General features: G+C 39.8%; 1 protein-coding gene across 2 annotated transcripts in view; it reads right to left on the minus strand.

Annotated features, from left to right (window-relative positions):
- The window catches only part of LOC132285641 (probable alpha-mannosidase At5g13980), a 111547-nt gene that overhangs the window by 59819 nt on the left and 27040 nt on the right, over nucleotides 1-24688 (minus strand). For both annotated transcript variants that reach the window (XM_059787835.1, XM_059787836.1), the window contains exons 15-16: nucleotides 22490-22709; nucleotides 22243-22382 (exon numbers count right to left, since the gene is read on the minus strand). In XM_059787835.1, the coding sequence (XP_059643818.1) occupies nucleotides 22243-22382; nucleotides 22490-22709 (360 nt within the window). The remainder of the gene's footprint in view (nucleotides 1-22242; nucleotides 22383-22489; nucleotides 22710-24688) is intronic.

A 24688-nucleotide genomic window follows, 5' to 3' on the forward strand; every position in this document is an offset into this window, starting at 1 on the left:
TGGGTGTGAGGGGTTTAGAGAGAGAGAGAGAGAGAGAGAGAGAAAAGATGTAAGGGGTTTAAGGGTGAGTGTTGTGAGGAGAGAGGTGACCATATGTAATTCCCGAGTGTATACATGTAGCCTCATAAGAGATGATGAGTGAGTGAGTGGGGTTTTGACATGTGGTTGTATATTCTCTTTCTTGATTCATAATAGTAAAATCTCTCTCCCCCATGGACATAACCCTAGAGTTGGGTGAACCATGTAAATATTGTGTTATGCATTGATGTGTATGATTGTTATCTCCATATATGCTTGTGTGTGATGTGATGTGATGATGCTTCCGCTGTGTGTGATGAAGGGGGGATTTAACTCTCAACAATAGTCAACCGTTGAGTGGGTTGGAGGGAGTTAATTATCCCCAACAATTTGTATCAGAGCCGATGGTGGGTCAGGCGGGTCAGAGCCTGTGATTGGTCCTGAAGATCAGTAGAAGAAAATTGGTGCGAAGCTTGTCAGAGCAGAAGATGATCGTGAGGTGCTATGGAGATTCAATCAGAGTTGATGATGACACGAAGGTATGAAGAAGCTGATGGTGTGAAGCCCATGAGGAACAAGTCTTGGGACAAGCCGGATGATGCTCGTTTTCAAGATGGGGCAAAGGTGATAGAGTTGAAGCCCACGAGGAACAAGTTTTGGGGACAAGCCAAGAGTGGTGCTAGTTCTCAAGATGGGGCAGGGGTGTGAAGAATGAAGGGGTTTACTCTAAGCCCGATAAAGAGCAAAGGGGAATATGAAGAGTGAAGATGAGAGGTTTATTGCTTTGATCCAGAAAAGCAATTGACGAAGATGAGTTGAAGATTGGTGGGTTGCCATGTGTAAGCAATTGAACACCAACGGGGTAGATAGAAATGATAGAAGAAAAAATGAAGAATGATGAATTTGAGAAAAGGCTAAGATTGTTAGAGTGTTTCTCAAGTTCATCATAGTGCTTTTGTTCGAGGTGGAGAAATCTTTAATTGAGGTGGAGATATGAAAAGATCCTTGTTCGAGGTGGAGCTATGGAGAAGCACGTGAAGGTTAAATTTTGAGCCAAGGTGGAGATTGTTGGGTTTGTGGCTCAAAATTTGTCTGCAGAAAATTACTTTCCTTTTTTCGTTTTGGAAGGCTCAAATTTGTGGAGGAAATTGTATCCCATTATGTTTCTATTTTAGAGTTGTGATCATTATGGTAACTCCTTGTAGGCAAGTTGGGGAATACTTGTCCAACAAGGAATTGGGTTTGAAGACTCTATAAATAGAGATGGGTGTAAGGGGTTTAGAGAGAGAGAGAGAGAGAGAGAAAAAAAAAAAAAGATGTAAGGGGTTTAAGGGCAAGTGTTGTGAGGAGAGGAGTGAGTATACGTAATTCCCGAGTGTATACATGTATCCTCATAAGAGATAATGAGTGAGTGAGTGGGGTTTTGATACGTGGTTGTATATTCTCTTCCTTGATTCATAATAGTGAAATCTCTCTCTCCCATGGACGTAAACCTAGAGTTGGGTGACCAATGTAAAATATTGTGTTGTGCGTTGATGTGTATGACTGTTATCTCCATATATACTTGTGTTGATGTGATGTGATGATGCTTCCACTGTGTGTGATGAAGGGGGGATTTAACTCTCAACAACAGTAGACCGTTGAGTGGGTTGGAGGGAGTTAATTATCCCCAATAGGCTAATATGATAAGTTACATCAATTAAAGTTGAAGAAGTTAGGGTTTGTAGAAGTAGAGGAAAAGAGGAAGAAGATGAGAGAAAAAGAGAGGAGTATTCAGTGAAAGGTGAGACACGTAGGTTAGGGTTTTCCCCACACCTCTCACCTATTATAAATTAAGTAGACATAAAGACAATAGTACCCTTGATAAATAAAAGAAATAACAACCACACTCTCTAACACACCCCCTCAAGCTCAAGCATACATATTAAACATGCCCAGCTTGGAACACATGCGCTGAAAAGCAAGACTGGCTAACGGCTTCGTAAGAACATCATCCAGTTGGTCTGTAGAGCAAATATACGGAGTAACAATCTGTTTTTGCATAAGCAAATCTCGAATAAAATGACAATCCACCTCAATATGCTTGGTACGCTCATGAAAAACTGGATTACTAGTAATAAAGATAGCCGCCTGATTATCACAAAGCATTGACATAGGAGTAGGAACATCAATACCCATCTCCCGAAGAAGAGAGCGAACCCATAACATTTCAGAGGCTGTGTGAGCCATAGCACAATATTCGGCCTTAGCACTGGAGCGAGCAACTACTGTTTGCTTCTTACTCCGCCATGTAACCAAATTACCACCAACAGATGTGCAATAACCAGATGTAAGCCGCCTATCAAAACGACAGCCACCCAATCAGCATCACTAAAACCGGATACAGATAAGGAAGAAGAGGTTGTATACAATAGGCTATTCCTAAGCGCACCCTTCAGATAACGCAGAATACGACAAACAGCGTCAAAGTGAGGTTAACGAGGAGCATGCATATACCGACTAACCACACCAACAGCATAAGTAATATCAAGACGAGTAACAGTAAGATAGATCAATTTCCCAACTAGTCGTCGGTATCGCCAACATTGGCAAACAAATCCCCATTTTCACCATCTAGTTTGACCATTGAATCCATAGGAGTATCAACAGGTCGAGCACCTAAGAGACCGGTCTCAGAAAGAAGATCAAGAACATATTTCCATTGAGACAGTGAGATGCCCTTACGAGAACGAGCAACCTCAATCCCAAGGAAATATTGAAGAGCACCCAAGTCCTTGGAATGGAAATGATGACCCAAGTGTCGCTTCAACTCGGCAATGCCTGCTGAATCACTCCCAGATATAATGTTATCATCAACGTAAACAATCAACACAATAGTACCAGCAGAAGAGTGACGAACAAACACAGAATGATCACAAGTAGAGCACTAAAAACCAAACTCAAATCACCACAACACTGCATTTATCAAACCAAGCACAGGGTGAATGTTTCAAACCGTATAGAGCCTTGCGCAGGCGACAAATGAGGTGCTCACTAACAGCAATAGCATAACCAGGCGGTTGATCCATGTAAACTTCCTCTTGTAAGTCCCCATGAAGAAAAGCATTCTTTATATCAAGCTGATATAAAGGCCAAGAACAATAAACAGCCACTGACAATAAAACTTATACAGAGTTTAGACGAGCTATAGGAGAAAAGTTCTCTGAGTAATCAACTCTATAGGTCTACGTGTAACCTTTAGCAACCAAATGCACCTTAAGACGCTCAACACTACCATCAGGAAGATACTTAACGGTGTAAACCCAACGACAGCTGACAGTTCGTTTCCTAGAAGGGAGAACAGCAAGCTCCCAAGTCCGATTCTTGTGAAGAGCACTCATTTCCTCATCCATAGCATGTTTCCATCCAGACATAGATAAGACCTGCTTACAAGATGAGGGGTAGAGACAAAGGACAAGGTAAAGGCAAAAGACTACAAGGAGGAGGAAACACGATCATAAGAAATAAAATTAGCAAAGGGATGCTGAGTGCAAGTACGTTTACTGTTAGCATATATAATACCACGATTTATGGTACGACTTACCATAATAGCAGAGATTTGACTATGCATATGTTAGCATATATGATACCACGATTTATGGTATGACTTACTATAATAGCAGAGATTTGACTATGCTATAAAATATGCCATAGAATATGCTTTAGAATAAGTTGTGATTTGATTTTGATTTTATTTAGTTTCCTTTCTTGTAATATGAGCATGTGCTTATTTTATCTATAAATACTAGAGCTATGAATAAGTAATTCATATCATTCAAGCCTTTACACAATTCTCTCTTTTCTCTTCTTTTTATATATTTCTACTTGGTATCAGAGCCAACACCTTTCCACACCTTTCAATAGCCTTGCTACTTATGCGACAGCTACCTTAGGTTGTTTGTGACATCGTATGACATTGCCTACACATGCTTTTCTGTGTTGCTGTTTTGTGATTGAAAACAGGTATTTTTTAAGTTTTACAATTTCTTTTTCACTCTTCTAGGGTTGGGTAAATTGGGATAGTTGGTTTCCAACACCTAGAAGGGCTTGGGTAAAAAAAAAAAAATATTATTAGTCTACAAAGAGGTTCCAAATATTAGGAAGGAGGCTGTCTGGCTATATGTAAGCGGGCAGCGCTCCTTAAAAAAGGTATGTATTTGGATTTTTCGGGAATGGTTTGAGGAGACATTGTTGTTGTTATGGTCTGAGGAGACCCTTTGATTTATTAACAGAATTTGCGGTGTTTTTGGAGTTTTTTATTGTCGTGTGACAGATTATGGCAGATTCAGGGTCCTCGACTGTTAATTCTCTTGGCTCAAGTTCTGTGGGTGGTGGTGCCATTTTTCCCACCAACTTAACAGAAAATCCAGGACTTCAAATCACCACAGTGAAGTTGGATGGTTCCAACTATTTGATTTAGGCACAGTCTGCCAAGATGTTCATTGGTGGCAAAGGCAAGATTGGCTATATTACTGGTTCTGAGAAAGAGACAGCTAAGTTAGAGAAGGCATATCTACAGTGGTTTGCAAATAACGCAATGGTTATGTCTTGGTTAGTCAATTCAATGCAACCAAACATAGCTGTTGGCTATATGTTTATGAAGACTACTAAGCAGATTTGGAATTCAGTTCAACGCACTTATTCTCAGAGGCAAAATAATGCACGAATTTTCCAGCTGGGGCGAGATATCACCAAGATTTCTCAGGGTGACTTGACAGTTTCAGGTTACATCGCCAAGCTTCGTGCTATTTGGGAGGAGATGTCATATTATGATTCCTTCCACTCTTGGAAGGATCCAGATAATGCAGTTTTATATGCAAGAATTGTGGAGAAGAATCGAGTGTTTCAGTTTCTTGCCGAGTTGAACGACGAGTTTGAGTATGCTCGTGTTCATTTATTGGGCTTATCTTCATTCCCTACTCTTGAGGATGCATACTCCTATGTGTTGTTAGATGAGAGCCGCCGGACTCATCCATTAGGTGTTGCTTCTGTTGATCGTTCTGCAATGGCAGTTCGGGTTCCCAACCTTTCAGGAACTTTACTATCCCAGTCAGTTCAGAGCACTACCACCGGTCCTCTTCTAAGACGACAACGTGGACGGTGTGACCATTGCGGAAAATTTGGTCACATTAAATCTCATTGTTATGCTCTACATGGACGTCCACCGCAACAGAAACAATAGCCTCGATCCTCTACACATTCTGTCACACAACCAGTCTCGTTGTCAACTACTAACAACCCTGCCTCTACATCTTCTGCCACAGTTACCTTGACTCAAGCTGATTTGGACAAGTTCAAGCAATTCTTCAACCAAATGGAGGCATCATCTCAACCAACCTCCACTTATGCCCACTCAGGTACTATTGCGTCTGCACATAGCGTATCTACATCTTCAACACTATGGATCATTGATTCTGGTGCTTCAGACAATATGACTGGCATGTCCTCACTCTTCAAATCTTATAGTATCTGCTCTGGCCAACGCAAGGTCCGCCTTGCAGATGGATCTCCATCTTCCATTGCTGGGAGGGGTCATATATCAGTTACTCCTTCATTAACTTTGTCAAATACACTTCATGTTCCAAAGTTAACTACAAATCTTATTTCTGTTAGTAGCGTTACCAAACAATTAAATTGTAGTGCAACGTTCTTTCCCTTTCATTGTATTTTTCAGGATCTGGTGTCGAAACGGACAATTGGCAGTGGGCGTGAAGTGGACGGTTTATACCTATTGGGTGCTCCTTTGTCACCTCAAGCACATTCAGCTTCATTTTCTAATATTGTTTCATCTAATAAAGCCCAACTTAAGCGTTGGCACATGCGTTTAGGACATATTTCTTTTGGTTATTTGAAACATTTATTTCCTTCCTTATTTTGTAACGTGGCAGTGTCAGATTTATCCTGTGAAACATGTCACATGGCTAAACATGTTCGTTCCAATTATCCTGCTAGTAATAAATCTGCTTTAACACCTTTTGATCTTGTTCATTCAAATGTGTGGGGTCCTTGCCCAGTTACTTCTAGTCTTGGATTTCGCTATTTCGTGTTTTTCATTGATGATCATAGTCGTGTTACTTGGGTTTATCTTATGAAAACCAAAAATGAAGTATACACCATTTTTAAAATTTTTATAACAATGGTTCAAACTCAATATGGTCGTACCATTAAAAAATTCAGATCTGACCAGGGTATAGAGTACACTTATGGGGAGGTACAACGGTTATGTACAGAATTTGGGATTGAGCATCAGATGGCTAATGTTAAAACTCCTTAACAAAATGGTCGTTCTGAGAGAAAGAATCGCCTCATCGTTGACTTAGCCAGAGCAATCTGCATTGGCATGAATGTTCCCCAGTCTTTTTGGGGAGATGCAGTTCTTACCACTATTTACATCATTAATAGGACTCCTTCTAGGATTCTTAACTTTGCAGCACCACTCTCAATCTTACATCCCAATTCATCTCTTTTTTTTATTCCTCCGCGAGTCTTCGGATGTGTGTGCTTTGTTCAGCAGTTGGGGCAGACTCGTACAAAGCTTGACCCCAAGGTTTTAAAGTGTGTGTTTTTGGGCTATTCTCACTCTCAAAAAGGTTATAGGTGTTACCATCCTCCCAGTCGTCGGCGGTTTATATCCATGGATGCTTCTTTCTTTGAGCATACACCATACTATAGTGGTTCAGTTGGTTCTCAGAGTGAATGGTTCCCATTGAATATAATGGATGATCACCTTCTTCCGTCTTCAACTCCTCTACCATTACCTGTTTCTTCTTCTATGATTCCTCCTCGTGATACCCCTCCAGCAGGGGGAATTGTTCCTTTTTCACAGGTTTATAGTCGGAGACAACAGGTACAAGCTTCTACTCCCACGATCGACTGCCCTGTTCCTTCGGCACTAGCTCCGCCTTCTCAAGCTATTATTTCGCTTGATGATTGCCCCATTGCTCTTCAAAAGGGTAAACGTTCTTGTATATACCCTATTTCTAATTTTGTTTCTGATTATGCTCTCTCACCCTCCTATCGGAGTTTTCTTGTTTCTGTTGCCTCGGTTCATGTTCCTTCTGGTGTTGCAGATGCACTAGCACAACCTCAATGGCGTGATGCTATGACAGAAGAACTACAAGCACTTGAGAAAAATCAGACTTGGGACATGGTTCCACTTACTATTGGACGAAAGGCTGTGGATTGTCACTGGGTGTTTACAGTTAAGCATAATCCAGATGGGTCAGTTGCTCGTTACAAGGCCCGGTTGGTTGCCAAGGGTTATGCTCAAACTTATGGCATAGATTATCAAGAGACTTTTGCCCCTGTTGCCAAGATGAATACCATCCATGTATTATTTTCCGTTGCTGCAATTCGATCTTGGCCTCTATTTCAGTTAGATGTAAAGAATGCCTTTCTCAATGGTGATTTACAGGAGGAGGTGTACATGGTTCCTCCTCCGGGCTTTCGTTCTCCTACTCATTCTGGTATGGTATGTCGACTTCGTCGTTCTCTGTATGGCCTCAAGCAATCTCCTCGAGCTTGGTCTGATCGCTTTGGCACTGCTATGCTCAAGTTTGGTTTCCATCAAAGTGCAGCTGATCATACCTTGTTTTTACGTCATTCAGCCGGTAAGACAGTTGCTTTCATTGTGTATGTCGATGATATTGTTCTTACCGGCGATGATACTACCGGAATTGATGAGGTTAAGAGCTATCTTGGCCGTCAGTTTGAGATTAAGGATCTTGGTCCCCTACGGTACTTCTGGGCATTAAGGTGGCTCGCTCCAAGACTGGCATTTTCATCTCTCAACGCAAGTATGTTCTTGACTTACTTTCTGCTTCTGGTCAGCTTAGCGCTCGTCCTGCTGATACTCCGATTGAGCAGAATCATCGGTTGGCTGATTCTGAGGGGGAGTTGTTGTCAAATATTGGTCAGTATCAACGACTTGTGGGGAAGCCCATCTATTATCTATGACTCGACCTGACATTGCTTATGCCGTGAGTGTCGTGAGTCAATTCATGCACTCTCCTCGTGCCCCTCACCTTGATGCAGCTATTCGGATCCTTCGCTACTTAAAAGGGTGTCCAGGCCGTGGTATTTTGTTTGCCAATCATGGTCACTTACGTGTTGAGGCTTGGACAGATGCTAATTATGCAGGATCAATTTCAGATAGGAGGTCTAATTCGGATTATTATACCACTATTGGTGGTAACCTGGTTACTTGGCGCAGTAAGAAGCAGGATGTCTCTCGATTTAGTGCAGAGGCAGAGTATAGGGCTATGGCTCTTGGGGTAGGTGAGTTGCTTTGGCTAAAAACCTTGATGACAGACTTGTGCCTTCCAGTGTCGCTTCCATTTTCACTCTACTACGACAACAAGTCTGCCATTAGCATAGCAGCAAATCCCGTTCAGCATGACAGGTGTAAGCATATAGAGGTGGACTGTTACTTCATTCGAGAGAAGATCATCTCTGGTCAAATTTGCACTCCATTTGTCCTAAGCTCTCAGCAGCTTGCAGACATTCTTACAAAGGGCGTCAGCAAGATTGTGTTTGAGAATGCATTGTCCAAGTTGGGCGTTTCAGATATCCACGCACCAACTTAAGGGGGAGTGTTAACATATATAATACCACGATTTATGGTATGACTTACCATAATAGCAGAGATTTGACTATGCATATGTTAGCATATATGATACCACGATTTATGGTATGACTTACCATAATAACAGAGATTTGACTATGCTATAGAATATGCCATAGAATATGCTTTAGAATAAGTTGTGATTTGATTTTGATTTAATTTAGTTTCCTTTCTTGTAATATGAGCATGTGCTCATTTTATCTATAAATACTAGAGCTGTGAATGAGTAATTCATATTATTCAAGCATTTACACAATTCTCTCATTTCTCTTCTTTTTATATATTTCTACTTTTACCTTGACGTAATGCAATTGGTAAATCATCGGTGGCAGAAGTGGATGATGGACGAACAAGGACCTCTGGTTGAGAAGATGATGTGTCCAGAGCATAAGGAACAACATGTCGAGACTGTGACCGCTGGTAAACCTGCAAGGGAAGGATTATAAAATGGAGGAGAACTAGAAGATGGAGCTAATGGCATTGGAAAAGTAGGTAAAGATAAGGAAGACTCCCCCTCACAAGAAGATATCAGATCAGGAGACAAATGCAGACCAGATAATGTAAAGAAAGCAGTGAACTCAAAAAAGGTAACATCAGCACTCACGAAGTAACGCCGGGACTCGGGACTGTAACAACGATACCCCTTCCGAGTGTGGGAGTACCCTAGAAAAATACACTTATGAGCACGAGGAGACAGTTTGTCATGACCAGGATAAAAAATGTGAATAAAGGCTACACAACCAAAGACACGAGGGGTAAGTTGAAAAGGAGAGCGATCAGAATATAAAAGAGAGAAAGGAGACTAATTATTTAAAACAGCAAAAGGCATGCGCTTAATGAGATAACAAGCAGTAAGAACTACATCAACCCAAAACTGTTTTGGAACCTGCATATTGAATAACAAGTATTGAAGATTTAATGGAGAAATCAGTGGAGGAAAATCTTTCAGTAATTGATGTTGTTTCCTATTATTGAAGATTTGATGTTACAGAGGAATCAGTGGAGAAAAATCCTTCTTGTTTCCTATTTTCTATCTCTTTCCATTCTCATAATTTCTTCTCCTATATAAAGGAGCCTCCACTATTGTATTGTACATGAATTGAGAGAGTATTATAAAAGTGATGTAGCCATTTGGGCTCTTTGTGCCGTAGATGTAGGCCCTAGTGGCTGAACTACGTAATATCTGTGTGTTCTACTTGTTTTATTTATCTCTTCGCTTTCGTTTTATGCTTTACAACATAGTATTAGAGCCTAATTTCTCTGCCCAGGTTCGGACCCCTATTTTGGGGTATTCCCTTAGCATCTAAAATGTTGCCAAGGGTTTCTCGGTGCTTTGTGACTTGTTTGGGTTGCCGGTTTGTTCAGCAGTAATGTTCTTTGCCTTTGCCGTGTCTCCGACAGTTTTTATTGACTAGTTTGGGCTTCCGGTGTGTTCGGTAGCATTGTCTTCGTCTTTACCGTGTCTCGGTAGTTTCTATCGACTTGTTTGGTGTGTTTAGTAGCATTGTCGTCGCCTTTGCCGTGCCTCCAGCAGTTTTTTGTTCACTTGTTTGGTTTGTCAGTGTGTTCGATAGCATTGTTCTTAGTCTTCTCTCTTCATCATTCACACTTGTTGCTCGTCATCTCAATGGCAAGTTCGGCATTCATGCTCCAACTTGAGGGGGAGTATTGAAGATTTAATGAAGAAATCAGTGGAGGAAAATCTTTCAGTAACCGATGTTTCCTATTATTGAAGATTTGATGTTATAGAGGAATCAGTGGAGAAAAATCCTCCTTGTTTCCTATTTTCTATCTCTTTCCATTCTCATAATTTATTCTCCTATATAAAGCAGCCTCCACCATTGTATTGTATATGAATTGAGAGATATTATAAAAGTGATGTAGCCCTTTGGGCTCTTTGTGCCGTGGATGTAGGCCCTAATGGCTAAACCACGTAATATCTGTGTGTTTTACTTATTTTATTTATCTTTTCGCTTCCGTTTTATGCTTTACAACAACAAGGTTCGCGCAACATCCAACAAATGGTGGTGCTTTTGTTTAGCAACACCATTTTGTTGAGAGGTGTGAGCACAACTAGTCTGATGTAGGATACCACGATCAGCACAAAAGGAATCCATGATCAACTGTGTATATTCCAAAGCATTGTCAGATTGAAGAATTTTAATGCGTTTACCAAATTGAGTAAATATTTCTTTATAAAATTTAGCAATAATATGAGGTAACTCAGATCTCTCTTTCATAAAAAATAACCGTGTCATTTGGGAATAGTCATTAACAAATATAAAAAAATAACGAAATCCATTCAAACTAGTGGTTCTAGAAGGACCCCAAATGTCCATGTGGACTACATCAAAAGACTGAGTTTGACGACTATGACTACTACTAGGGAAAGAACTACGTTGATGCTTGCCTAATTGGCAAGCTTCACACTCTAAGACAAACACATGACTCAATGTAGGAATAGCTAATCGTAACTTTGCCAATGACGGGTGACCCAAACAACAATACCATTGAAGAGGTGAGACTGTAGCACTCAAAGCTGATGATAAGGTAGAAGGAGGTTCACCAGGATCCAAATAACATAAACCATCCTTCTCATACCCCGAACCAATCATCTTCTTCATCTTGAGGTCTTGTAAAACACAACAGTTGGGAGAAAAAGTTATTAAACAGTGCAATGCCTTAGTCAGTTGACTTACAGAAAGCATATTAAAAGGAAAATTAGGAACATAAAGGCTGGAAGATAATGACAATGACTTGGTAGGGTGAAGGACACCCTTCCCACAGACAGGACGAGAAGAACCATCAGCTAAAACTAAATGATGTTTAATAGATTTGATATTAGAAAAGAGAGATGATATACCAGACATATGGGAACTAGCTCCAGAGTCAATGACCCAGGACGGAGAAGATTAGGCCACATATGCAATATTACCTGAGTTGGCTAAGGTAGCAGTCGATGTATATGGAAGAGTAGATTGTAGTGTTTGGATGAGCTCGCTAAGCTGAGTAGTGAGCGTATCACGAGAACCAAAATCAGAAGCCACATGTCCAGATGTAGTATGAGGCAACAGTGGTTGTGCAGTACCATCCATAACCTGATGTGCATGTTGTGGTTTGCCATATTTCACCCAACAATAAGGTTTAGTGTGATTTGTACCACTACAATGATCACACTTTCTGGCACCACGTCCATTAGAACGGCCACCACCACGGGAACTACCACAAAAACCACGACTAGTACGGTTACCACGAGAACCGCCATGAGAACCACCACGACCTCCACTGCTAGAGACTAATGCAAACGACTCTATGGGAGGTACAGTGGAGCTTTGCACCCAAAGATGACCGTAATAGATGAGAATAAGCATTAGCAGCTGTAGGTAACTTCTCGCTAGCGAGAATCTGATCTTTGAAGCCACGAAGATCTGTATCTAAACCAGATAGCAATGAAGCAATCATAAATTCCTCCCAATGCCTCTTCTGCTTCTCTAAATCAGTACTAAATGGTCGATGTTGCAGTAAATGATCCCACAAATTTTTCAAGGTACTATAGTATTCCGACAATGGTTTCCCGGACTGCTTAGTAGCAAAATTTTTCTCATACAACTCATAAACTCGAGAAACATTACTTTGGTGTGAAAATGACTTTGCAATAGAGTCCCAAATCTTTTTAGAAGAATCGCAAAATGCAACTGTACTAGCAATCTCGGGTTCCATACTGTGCTAAAGCCATCCCATAACAACACTATTCTCACACGCCCAATCTTCAAGTTGCTTCTCATCAGAGGGAAGATTTTCAGTTAAGTATTTCAATTTCCTTCGCCCACGTAGAAAAACTTGAACCGCATGAGCCCAAGAAAGACAATTAACTCCGTTCAATTTTTGCGAGGTAATGGACTTAGGCATATCATCATCCCTGATAGTTTGTGGCTTAGTCTCAGCCATGGGCAATATTTAAACAAAATAAACCAGCAGCTGAACAGATTATAAGTCCAGAATTAACACACAAAGCAAGCAGAAGCAAACAGGTTTTAATATCAGTTTATAGCAGCACCAACAACCCAATTCCAAGATTTAACAGCAAATTTCAGCCCCAATCTAACCTAAACAGTAACAACAGCCTGCAGCTCAAGAACCCAAACAAGGTTAGTAACAACAGCCTGCAGCCCAAGAACCCAAACAAGGTTTTACAACAGATTTTAGCACCAAACTCACAAAAACAGTACCAACAGCCTGTAAACAACCTCAGCCAAACCTCCTTTTGGCCAAAAAAACTCAACCTAAATGCAATGAATCAACACACAACCACCAAGCAATCTCTTCCAAGGCACAAACGACACCCTTTAGAAGGGATTTCAACAAAATAAACAACCAAAAATGGCTCCAAAATCTAGATCAAAACCCATAAGGCCAGAATTTAAAAAATATTTCAAAAATGGAAAACGACCCTCAAAAAGCATCAAAAGGAAACAAGAATACTATCATAATTACCAGAAAATTCAGGCGATCCAGTTGCTGTAATTCGTGACCTGTATATGCTGACGTCAGAATGACGTTAGCGAACTGACGCTGACGTCAACCTCTTCTGGTGCTGGATAATTGAATGTCAATGAGTTCTAGACTTTCTTGCTCTGATACCAAGTTAAAGTTGAAGAAGTTAGGGTTTGTAGAAGTAGAGATGAAGAGGAAGAGGATGAGAGGAAGAGAGAGGAGTATTCTGTGAAAGGTGAGACACGCAGGTTAGGGTTTTCCTCACACCTCACCTATTATATATTAAGTAGACATAAAGACAATAGTACCCTTGATAAATAAAAGAAATAACAACCACACTCTCTAACAACATCCATAATTCTAGCCTATTATATCTCAGCTAAAACTCCCCCTCAAGTTAGTGCATGGATAGTTGAGACGCCCAACTTGGACAATGCATCCTTAAACATGGACTTCATAAACAAATAGGCAACGACCATGTTTGGCTGCATTTAATTGGCTAGCCAAGACAAAACCATGGCGTTATCTCCAAACCACTATGAATATATCTTATCTGACTTAGCTAATGTCTCCTCAGACCATAAACAATCAACAATGTCTCCTCAGACCATAAACAATCAACAATGTCTCCTCAGACCATTTTCAAAAAGTCTAAATATGAACTCTTTTTTAGGGTGCTTGCCTTCTAACCCAAAAACTTAAATTGTTGGGTAGTATTGCATGCCCACCCATATAAGCCCATGACCGTACCCATCCAGATCTGATGTGGGACAAGAACCTCTAACATTCTCCCCCCTCCCAAACTCGCAATACCCTCATTGCGGTCGGAACACGCTGCTTTAAGGATTGGGTCTGCCTCTGATACCAAGAAGGAATACGTAAATGCTTGAATGAGAATAAACACTCTACACATCTTTGGTATTTATGTACTAAAAAGAGTACATGTTAATATTACAAGAAAGGAAACTGAATAAAATCACCACATATTCTACGCAAAGGCATATGTGTAAATAAAGTAAAATCCTATGATTATAGCTTATCATATCTCGGCTAACACTACCAAAAAACACACAGAGAGAGAGATAAATAAAAGAAAAGGAGAGACAAAGAGGCTGAAATAAAGGAACTAATTTGTTGGAAAGGAGAATATTCGGCTAAGATTTATTGCTGATCTCTAGGGATTGTCTAGCTGTATTTTATGTTTAAATATAGGCCTAGTCAACTCTGTAAATAAGGAAAATTAGTTGTATAGTTATTATGTTCCTTTTTTAATGCCTTCTATAGCCTATAAGTAGTGTACATGTATATCATTCTCCGTATCAATGAAATACCATTTCACTAAAACAATTCTCTCCTAATTTCTTGTTGTTTAGATGGTATCAGAGTAGGAACTTTATTTCTGACTCTTTTCTGCATTCCGAAAAAAATTACCAGGACTTATTCCTTTGTAAACTCTACAATTTTTTTTTCTTTCTTTTTCCTCTCAAATCGAAACCTAGCTTCTCACGATGTCTGAAGTCTCTTCTAAGCCTACTGAAAACCGTGGTCCCAATTCTGATTCGCACTTTGTTCAGATAACCATTATACGTCTTAATGGAGACAATTTTCTGCGTTGGTCTCAATCAGTGCGTATGTATATTCGAGGGAGAGGAAAGATTGGCTACCTGACTGGTGATACAAAGGCACCTGGTTTGAAGGATACAACTTATGCCACTTGGGATGCAGAAAATTCCATGGTTATGGCCTGGCTTGTTTAATTCCATGGATGAAGACATCGCCTCTAACTATATATGCTATCCAACTGCCAAGGAACTCTGGGATAATATTCACCAGATGTATTCTGACCTCGGCAATCAATCCCAAGTGTACGAACTACAACTACAGCTCGGAGAAATTCAACAAGGGGGAGACAACGTCACCAAATACTTCAACATGTTGAAAAGGCTGTGGTAGGATCTAGATATTTTCAACGACTATGAATGAAAATCCCCAGATGATTGCAATCACCACAAGAAGACAATGCAAAACGATCGCATCTACAAGTTTCTCGCTAGCTTGAACGTAGAATTTGACGAAGTAAGGGGAAGGATCATTGGTCGTGGTCCTCTTCCTTCACTTGGAGAGGTATTTGCTGAAGTTCGGAGGGAGGAAAGCCGCCGTATTGTTATGCTCGGAAAAAAAGGGGCTAGGGCCTCGATTGAAAATTCTGCCCTAGTCGCTACTGATGCAAATACGAGCAGAGCTTCCAATAGCCAGCGTAGAGCCGAGGACAAGCCTCGAATATGGTGTGATTTCTGCAACAAACCCCACCATACGCGTGAGACATGCTGGAAGATTCATGGCAAACCCGCCAATTGGAAGAGCAGCAAGCCTGGAGACCGATCTACTCGTGCAAATGAGGTTGATGCTAGTCCCTTTAGTAAAGAGCAGATGGATCATCTTCTGAAGCTGCTGAAATCCAATCCAGAGTCTGGTATTCCTTATGTTTCTCTAGCTCAAACAAGTAGCAACTCTAGCGCTTTCTCTTGTCATTCTAGTCCTACACCTTGGATCATTGATTCGGGTGCTTCTGATCACATGACAAATCTCTCTCATGTATTTCATTCTTATTCGCCTTGTTCTGGTAATAAAAAATTAAGTATTGCTGATGGAAAATTTTCATCTATTGCAGGAAAAGGCTTTATCAAAATTTCTGAAAAAATAACCCTAGAATCTGTCCTTCATGTCCCTAATCTTGCATGTAATCTCTTATCTGTGAGTCAACTCTATAAAGATTCTAATTGTCGTGTTACCTTTTTTTACTCTCACTGTGACTTTCAGGACCTGAGCACGGGGATGATGATTGGTAATGCTAGAATGGTGGACGGTCTTTACTATTTTGATGACAACTTCCTCCATAATAAACAAGCTCTAAGGCTTTGGTACTCGTATTAGTTCTCTCTCTATCCGTGAACAAAAATTGATTTGGCATCTTAGACTAGGACATCCTAATTTTTCTTATTTGAAGTCTCTATTTCCTGTTCTATTTAAAAATGTGGATTGTTCATCTTTTCAATGTGAAAGTTGTCATTTATCAAAGAGCCATCGTACTACATACAGTTCAAAACCATATTGTGCCTCAAAACCATTTTACTTAATTCATAGTGACGTTTGGGGTCCTTCGAAAATTACCACATCTTCTGGAAAAAAATGGTTTGTAACTTTCATAGATGATCACACTCAGCTATGTTGGGTAAATTTGATGAATGATAAATCTGAAGTTAAAAATTTGTTCAAAATTTTTTATAATATGGTTGAAAACCAATTTCAAACAAAAATAAGAATACTTCATTCTGATAATGGAACTGAGTATTTCAATCAATTTTTGGGAAATTTTTTAAAGGAAAAGGGGATTCAACATCAATCTACTTGTAGTGATACTCCTCAACAAAATGGTATAGCCGAAAGAAAAAACAGACATTTACTTGAAGTTGCACGTGCCATTTGATTAGCGCTGAAAAGTGCGTATTTAAACCCCTTAAGCTTAGGCATTCTAGTACCTTTATCTATCTTACTTTACCGTTTTAGATTGATTTCGTATTATTTCCATTTTTAGGCACTTATCCCGAAAATAAGCTAACTCAACCAAATAAGAGCTTAATTGAAGCAATTCTGGGATGAAACAAAGAAAGGAGCCAAGTGGAAGAAAAAGGAAGAAAAAGGTGGAAATCAACATCTTCGATCAATCTCAGATCAAAGTTCGATCGATCCAACATGATCGATCTCAGCACTTCAAGATGGATCAGAGCTATGATGACATTTTCAGAGATCTCAAAAGTTCGATCGATCTAACATCATTCTTCGATCGATCGAACTGCTTTGTCCTTATCCAAATGATTGATCTTATCTAGTTGTACCACCCTACCAACCACTTTTGTCCTTTTCCCAAAAATATCTTCAAAATATCTCAGATTTGTCTTATCCAAAAAGCGCCACCAATGAAGATCGATCCAGCCTAAGTTCGATAGATCTCAGCTAAGTTCGATCGATCCAAGTCCAAGGTTCGATCGATCGAACTTCCTCCAGTGCGACAAAAGTTAAATTTCCAGCTCATTGAAAGTTGTTCTTTATCCAATCATTAGGGAATATGCTTTGCACGACCCCATCTCATTTTGTGTGTCACTTGACCTACCTATAAAAGGAATATGATGCACTTTTTGAGAGAGAGACTTAGCATTTGGTAGATACAACTTTAGAGGCTATTCTTAGTGTAGAAGAAAAGAGGAGAAGGCTAGAGACACCATTGGAGTTCTTCATCAACAAGGAGTAGATTCCTTCCATGGAGTTAGCCCTTGAGGGTTGGAGCAACATCACCATGAGTGGCTAGACATCCTCTTGGGGCTAGAGTTAGCCCCAAGCATGCTTTCTATATCTTAATCTTGTGTATTATTGAGGGATTAGTGTTGTAATTAATGTTTTGACACTTTGATATATATAGATCTTGATTGTTCAATGATTTATGTGGTTAAATGCTTTCAATTGATCATTTCATTCTATCCATATATCTATGTATGTTAGAATAGATGTTCATGTGCTTGTCTCTAGATTTTGTGTTATTGATGCATGTCTATGTGTATTGATGCTATAGATTTAGAGATTATCAAAACATAGTGCTTAATGGAATGCTCTTGTGATTTTCTTGATGGTTCATACTTGTTCCTTGATGGATTGTGCCTCTCCCTTAGTTTATTTTCATTCTAGTAGTGTAGATGTAATGTAGTTGTAGTGTAGTGTTAAATGGAAGGACAATCCATGCTTGTTTTTTTTTTTTTTTATAAGTAAAATGTATTAGAAAGCGTTCAAAAGGGGAACGCGTCCCGAGATATACACAAAAAGAATCTATGAACTCAAAGAACCCAAAAAGTCCACAATGTCCTCTAAAGAAGAATAATCCCTCCCCCAACCCCAACAAAAAAGGGTACAAATAATAGAAAATTTCAGCTCTCCAATAGAGGACTCCTTCCCATCAAAAGATCTTCTGTTCCGCTCTTTCCAAAGACTCCACCAAACACAAAGAGGGGTCACCCTCCAAAAGTCTCTAGCCTGAGCCCCCACCCATTGGCCCCTCCAGATATCTAGCAATCCTCGAGAAGTCTGAGGCATGACCCAATGGATGCCAAACAAACCAAGCAAAAGACTCCAACATTCATAAGCAACAGGACAATGCAACAGAAGGTGATCCACGGACTTCCCAAAACACTTGCAAAGACAACACTGGTTAACAATGATATGTCTTCTCTTCCGTAAATTGTCCAAAGTCAGAATCTTACTCCAAGCTGCAGTCCACACAAAAAAGGCCACCCTAAGGGGTGCCTTAGAGAGCCACACCGTCTTCCACGGGAAGGGCAACCCATGAAACCCAGAGAGGCGCACAAAGAATGACCGAACCTGGAACATCCCATTAGAAGAAGGCACCCAAAACAAGGAATCCACACCAGTGCCATCCAAATCCTGTCTATACAAAGGGGCCAACAAGCCAGTGACATCATCCAACTCCCAATCTTGAAAAGGTCACCTGAATCGCACATCCCAAGACAACGTCCCGCTATCAAGACGATAACAGTCAGCAACCATAGCATGTTTGTCAACAGCAATCATAAACAATCCATGCTTGTTGTTTGATGATCCATGCTTTTGAATGCAAATAGCATATGTCTCTAACCTTGTGGTGTATTTGGATTGTGAGCTTAATGAAAGGATTAATGACTTGTTTTGATCTATTGTGCCTTTCACATGTTGTTTAGACAATATATGCTTCATTGCTTAGATATATTGTGCCTTTCACATGAAGTTTAGACAATACATGCTTAACTAGTCATCCTTGCTTGTTAAATCAACCAAACACACACACACACCAATATTGCAACACACCATTTGCCCTCATTAGTCACTTGTCAATGGTATAGAAATACATTGCTTGGTGGTGATCTCTAAACCCCAAGACTCTTCTCTCTCTTATTTGCTCTTAGTTGCATTCTTTTGTTATCACTTAGTTTAATTTAGTTGCTCTCTAGTCTAATCAACCAACCAACCAATTGTTTGATCACTCGACCTACTAGCCCTAATAGCAATTCCACAACCTTGTTCGACCCTCACAATCCCTTGGGACGATCCCTACTCGCTCTAGCTATATTTTTAGTGAAGGTAGTAGTGGCTTATACAAATGTAAAAGTTGGCCCTCGCCTTAATGCACACTCTCTAAGCTTGACGGTAGTGCGACACACCGGTCACCATTATGTTCTCAATGCATGTACCAAAATATCTATGGGGAGATGCTATTTTGACAACATCTTCTTTAATATATTACACCTTTAGAGTGTTTCAAAAACTTCTTCCCTGAATGTCGACTTTTCTCTGACTTACCCTTGAAAATTTTTGGGTGCACTGTGTTTGTTCACATACCTAGTAGGCTTCAACCCAAACTTGATCCTAGGGCAGAAAAATGTGTGTTTATTGGTTATGCGCCAAATAAAAGGGGATACAAGTGTTATAATCCTAAAACAAAAAACACTTTTGTGAGTATGGATGTATCGTTTGTGGAAAGTCAGCCTTACTTTGGACAAAACTATCTTCAGGGGGAGATAGTGAATAATGAAGCTCAATTTTGGGAAACAGTTGTTCCTCTACCTAATACCTTAGTTGTTCCTCTGCCTAATACCTTATTTCCTGTACCTGTTCTTGATCCTTCCACCTCTAATAATCAAGACTAAGTGCTCCGTGTTTACACTAGAAGGAGTACTCATCAAAAAAGTAAAGACTTGCCTACAACTATAGCACAAGACCAACCACTGTCTCCGAGCGATGGTCCATCTACTACTACAGGTAACTCTAATCCTTCTTTGTCAAATTCCACTCCTATTACTTTCGATCTTAATGTACCTATAGCACTTAGAAAGGGAGTCCGAACATGTACAGAACATCCTATTGCTAAATATGTCTTACCATAGGCTTTCTAAGTCTCATAAAGCTTTTACCTCAAAAATTTCCCACCTGTTTATCCCGAAACCATTTAAGAAGCTTTAGATAATCCGGATTGGAAATTGGCAATTTTGGAAGAGATGAATGCTCTGAAAAAGAATGGGACTTGGGAGATAGTTAGCTTACCCAAGGAGAAGAAAACGGTAGGATACAAATTGGTGTTTACAGTTAAGTGTAGAGCTGATGGAAGTATAGAAAGGTACAAGGCACATTTAGTGGCAAAAGGATTTACACAGACACACAGTATTGATTACCAGGAGACTTTTGCTCCAGTCACAAAGATTAATTCAATCCGTGTCTTACTATCCTTAGCAGTTAGTCTTGACTGGCCATTACACCAGCTAGATGTAAAAAACGCATTCTCTAACAGGGATTTGGAAGAGGAAGTCTTTATGAGCCTACCACCGAGGTTTGAAGAACGTCTTGGTGAAGGGAAAGTGTGTAGACTAAGAAAATTCCTGTATGGCGTCAAACAATCTCCCAAAACATGGTTTGAGCGATTTGGGAAAGATGTAAAGAGCCATGGATATACACAAAGTCAAGCAGATCACACTATATTCTATAAGCACTCAAAAGAAGGAAAGATTGCTATTTTGATTGTTTATGTTGATGATATAATATTAACAGGTGATGATCATGTTGAGCTGAAAAGACTCAAGAGAGTTCTTGCTGATGACTTTGAGATCAAGGACTTGGGAGCCATAAAGTATTTTCTTGGAATGGCGTTTGCCAGGTCTTAAAAAGGGCATCTTTGTGTCTCAACGAAAATACGTGCCGGATTTTCTTAGAGAGACAGGTCTACTCGGTTGCAAGGCAACTGAGACACCAATTGAACCTAATTTGAAGCTCCAATCTACTAAACCCGAAGATGTGAAGAACAGGGAACAATTTCAGAGGCTGGTTGGTAGACTGATTTATCTGTCGCATACTCGCCCAAATATAGCTTTTGCAGTGAGCATGGTAAGTCAATTTATGCACTCACCATGTCCAGAACACTTCGAGGCTGTGTACAGAATCCTAAGGTACTTAAAGGGATCACCAGGGAAGGGTCTGTTGTTTGAAAAGCACGGTCACCTACAAATTGAAGTATATACAGATGCAAACTGGGCTGGGAGTATAACTGATAGAAGGTCAACCTCTGGCTACTGTACTTTTGTTGGAGGAAACCTTGTTACTTGGCGTAGTAAAAAGCAAAATGTGGTGGCAAGAAGCAGTGTTGAAGCCGAATTTAAATCAGTTGCCCACGGAATTTGTGAGGTGTTATGGGTTAAAAGAATCTTAGACAAATTGAAGGTCTCAAGTCCCTCTCCGATAAAGGCATACTGTGATAACAAAGCAGCAATCTCAATAGCAAATAATCCTATGCTTCCTTACGGAACCAAGCATGTTGAGGTAGACAAGCACTTCATCAAGGAGAAAATAGAGAACGGGCAGATTTGTATGACCTATATACCAACTGATGAACAGATTGCAGATGTTTTTACAAAGGGTCTGTCCAGAAACAATTTGAGAAATTGACGGGCAAGCTGGCTATGGAAGATATCTTCAAGCCAGCTTGAGGGGGAGTGTTGGAAAGGAGAATATTCGGCTAAGATTTATTGCTGATCTCTAGGGATTGCCTAGCTGTATTTTATGTTTAAATATAGGCTCAGTCAACTCTGTAAATAAGGAAAATTAGTTGTATAGTTATTATGTTCCCTTTTTAATGCCTTGTATAGCCTATAAGTAGTGTACGCGTATATCATTCTGAGTATCAATGAAATACCATTTCACTAAAACAATTCTCTCCTAATTTCTTGTTGTTTAGATAATCATAAAAGGATCAAAGAGGAATCACAACTTGCACGGAGGTGGAAATATTAAAGAAAACTACCATTTGTTAGCCACCTTATTATTTTCAAGGAATGAAAGTTTAAACAACGATATAAGGAGCTTTTGGATCTTTGGGAGGCCCAAGGCCCACCTTGGCTTCTGTGTAGCTCCACCATTGATACAAGGATGTAAGATATCATGAATTGAAAATAAAGTAAGTTGCCAACCCAATGACATACCGAGCTTCTGCTATTAATGTAACGAATGAGTTTCCCTTCATTTCCAGAATAGATAAGCTTCAAATTTCCCGGCCCCACTTCTATAGTGTCATTTTGACTCCCAGTGGACGTGTATACCGTTTCTCTCACTAAAGTAGCAGCTGCGTCATAAAGCAGGACAGATTTTTAAAAAATACAAATTTTGAAGTCAATAACTACAAAAATAAAAGCAAGAGTACTTCCAAAATATGGCAATTAAATAGCTAACCTGCCTGCTTGGCACTTGAGATGATGTAAGTGCTGAAACCAAGAGGTGGAACAGATGCTGTAAATGCAAGCCAATACTTGGGGGTCACACTTGGGGATTTACCCACATAGGCAGTAGTATATTGGTTTCTTAGGCTTAAAGAGGCATTAACTAGAAGTAGAAGCTGTGATTCAATTTCTTTTCCATTTGAATCATGAACAGTAACATTCTCATTGATAACCTGCAGGAAGTACACTATGTAAGATGATGTATGAAAAGTTCAAAACAAATTATTTAAAATTATTGTCTTCCAGCAGGGAAACATATGATGAGTATGGCCAATATGTTTTTTGTATTTATTAAATGAATTTCTTTTATTTAAAGGTATATGCAGTAGAAAAATTTATCATGACATATCCACCCACATACATACAAGCATATATGCATGCACACATGAAGGATTGGATGGCACGTAAATTACTTGTAAGGTGGAGAACAAGAATGCAGGTCATAGGGGATAACAATTCTGTGCTTCTTTGAAATGATGGGAAGTAGCTTTTTATTTTTAATTTTTTTCGGAGGAAAGAAAAATAGGACTCCACTTTCTTGAAACCAAACTGGATATAATAATCTTATATATTTGATTTCATGTTATGCGAATTCTTGAATAAAAGCTTTCTTATGATAAACAAAATGACATGCAGCCATATCCAACAGAATTAGACTCTTATTTTCTACATTTTCTTTTCGTGGAGACAGAGCCTTAGAATTTCCTCATCTGATGTCATAATTGAATTTCTCTACTTTCCATCAAGGACCCAATGCTTTATCTTTTTGAAAACACAAACACAATTCAAACACAAACAACTTTGCACGTCTTTCACATCTGCCCAAATTTACTGACTAATTAAAAAGGGATACAATTTTCTGTTCCAAACAGTAAATCGAAGCCGCACAATTGCAGGTGGCAGCAGTGAATTCAGATATCAAGAAAAGAATCTATTTGGTTTCTGTATTTAGCATTAGCAGGAAGGCGAGGACAGCTGAGGCATCAAACAACAGATACTAGTAAAATTTATATACAACTTGTTTTGAGATAATACATTCTGGCTGAATGGCTATAGCTCATGTTGGAAGATGTTAGTGGTGACAACATATTATCCTATAGTTGTTGCCATATTTACCTCCTTGATTTTAGGAATTTGATTATTATGATTGTTGTAAGTTAGGAGCAGATTGTAGGGTTGTGTTTTAGACTTTTGTTTTACGTGTATAGTTTTCCATCTTTCCTATTTATACTTGTACAAGATGTAAACATATTGGAGAAATACAGAGAACTTTTCTCTCTAAACTTACAACATGGTATCAGAGCAATAGTGTGAGAAAGAGAGAGAAGTTTCACTGGAGTGAGCAATTACCGCTGACCTATTCTCGTTGCCTTCCTATTCTTGGTGTCTTGGTGTGCAATTGCCTTGGAGAACATCCTAAGGCCTCGATTCTTCACACCATTGACACAGAAATATTGTGTACCGCTAAATCTTCTGGTTGGTTTTGGTACAACACCACCCATTCCTTCGACTGTGACAATTCAACATGATAAAATGAGTGGGATGAATTATTCCGCCTGGTCCCAATTTGTTAAGCTGTACATCACAGCAAAGGGAAAGTTGGGGTACTTGAATGGAGAGAAGAAACATCCGGCTGATACTGATACTTCCTTGGCAGGAGCCGGATGCCATGTTGATGTCATGGCTTCTTAACTCGATGACTCTGGACATTAGTGCCAGTTTTCTTAGACTTCCCACATCTCATGCTATTTGGGAAGCTGCGGCTCAAACCTATTCTGATGGCAGTGATGCTTCTCATATGCTATTTGGCAGGAGCTGGATTTTCTCCAACCGTGTGATATGGAGTGTGCTGGGGATACAACAAAGCTAAAGAAGAGAATCGAGAATGAGAGGGCCTACGATTTTCTAGCGGGCCTCAACCCAGGGTTTGATCAGATCAGAGTACAGGTTTTAGGGCATGATTCTCTTCCCAGTCTTCATGGTGCTTATGCCTATGTTTGGTGTGAGGAGATCCGTCAGGCTACTATGCTTAAATGTGCCTCACAGGAGAGTTTAACCTAGACTACTGTCCAGACTCCAACTGCATTAGTTACCTCTGGCTATAGGAAACATCAAAACAAAGAGCCTTTGTTCTGTACAAACTGTAATAAGG

This window comes from Cornus florida, unplaced genomic scaffold (assembly GCF_030987335.1).
Source record: "Cornus florida cultivar Cherokee Brave unplaced genomic scaffold, ASM3098733v1 CherokeeBrave_3.0.0_Hap2_Chr11, whole genome shotgun sequence".
NCBI classification, from domain to species: domain Eukaryota; kingdom Viridiplantae; phylum Streptophyta; class Magnoliopsida; order Cornales; family Cornaceae; genus Cornus; species Cornus florida.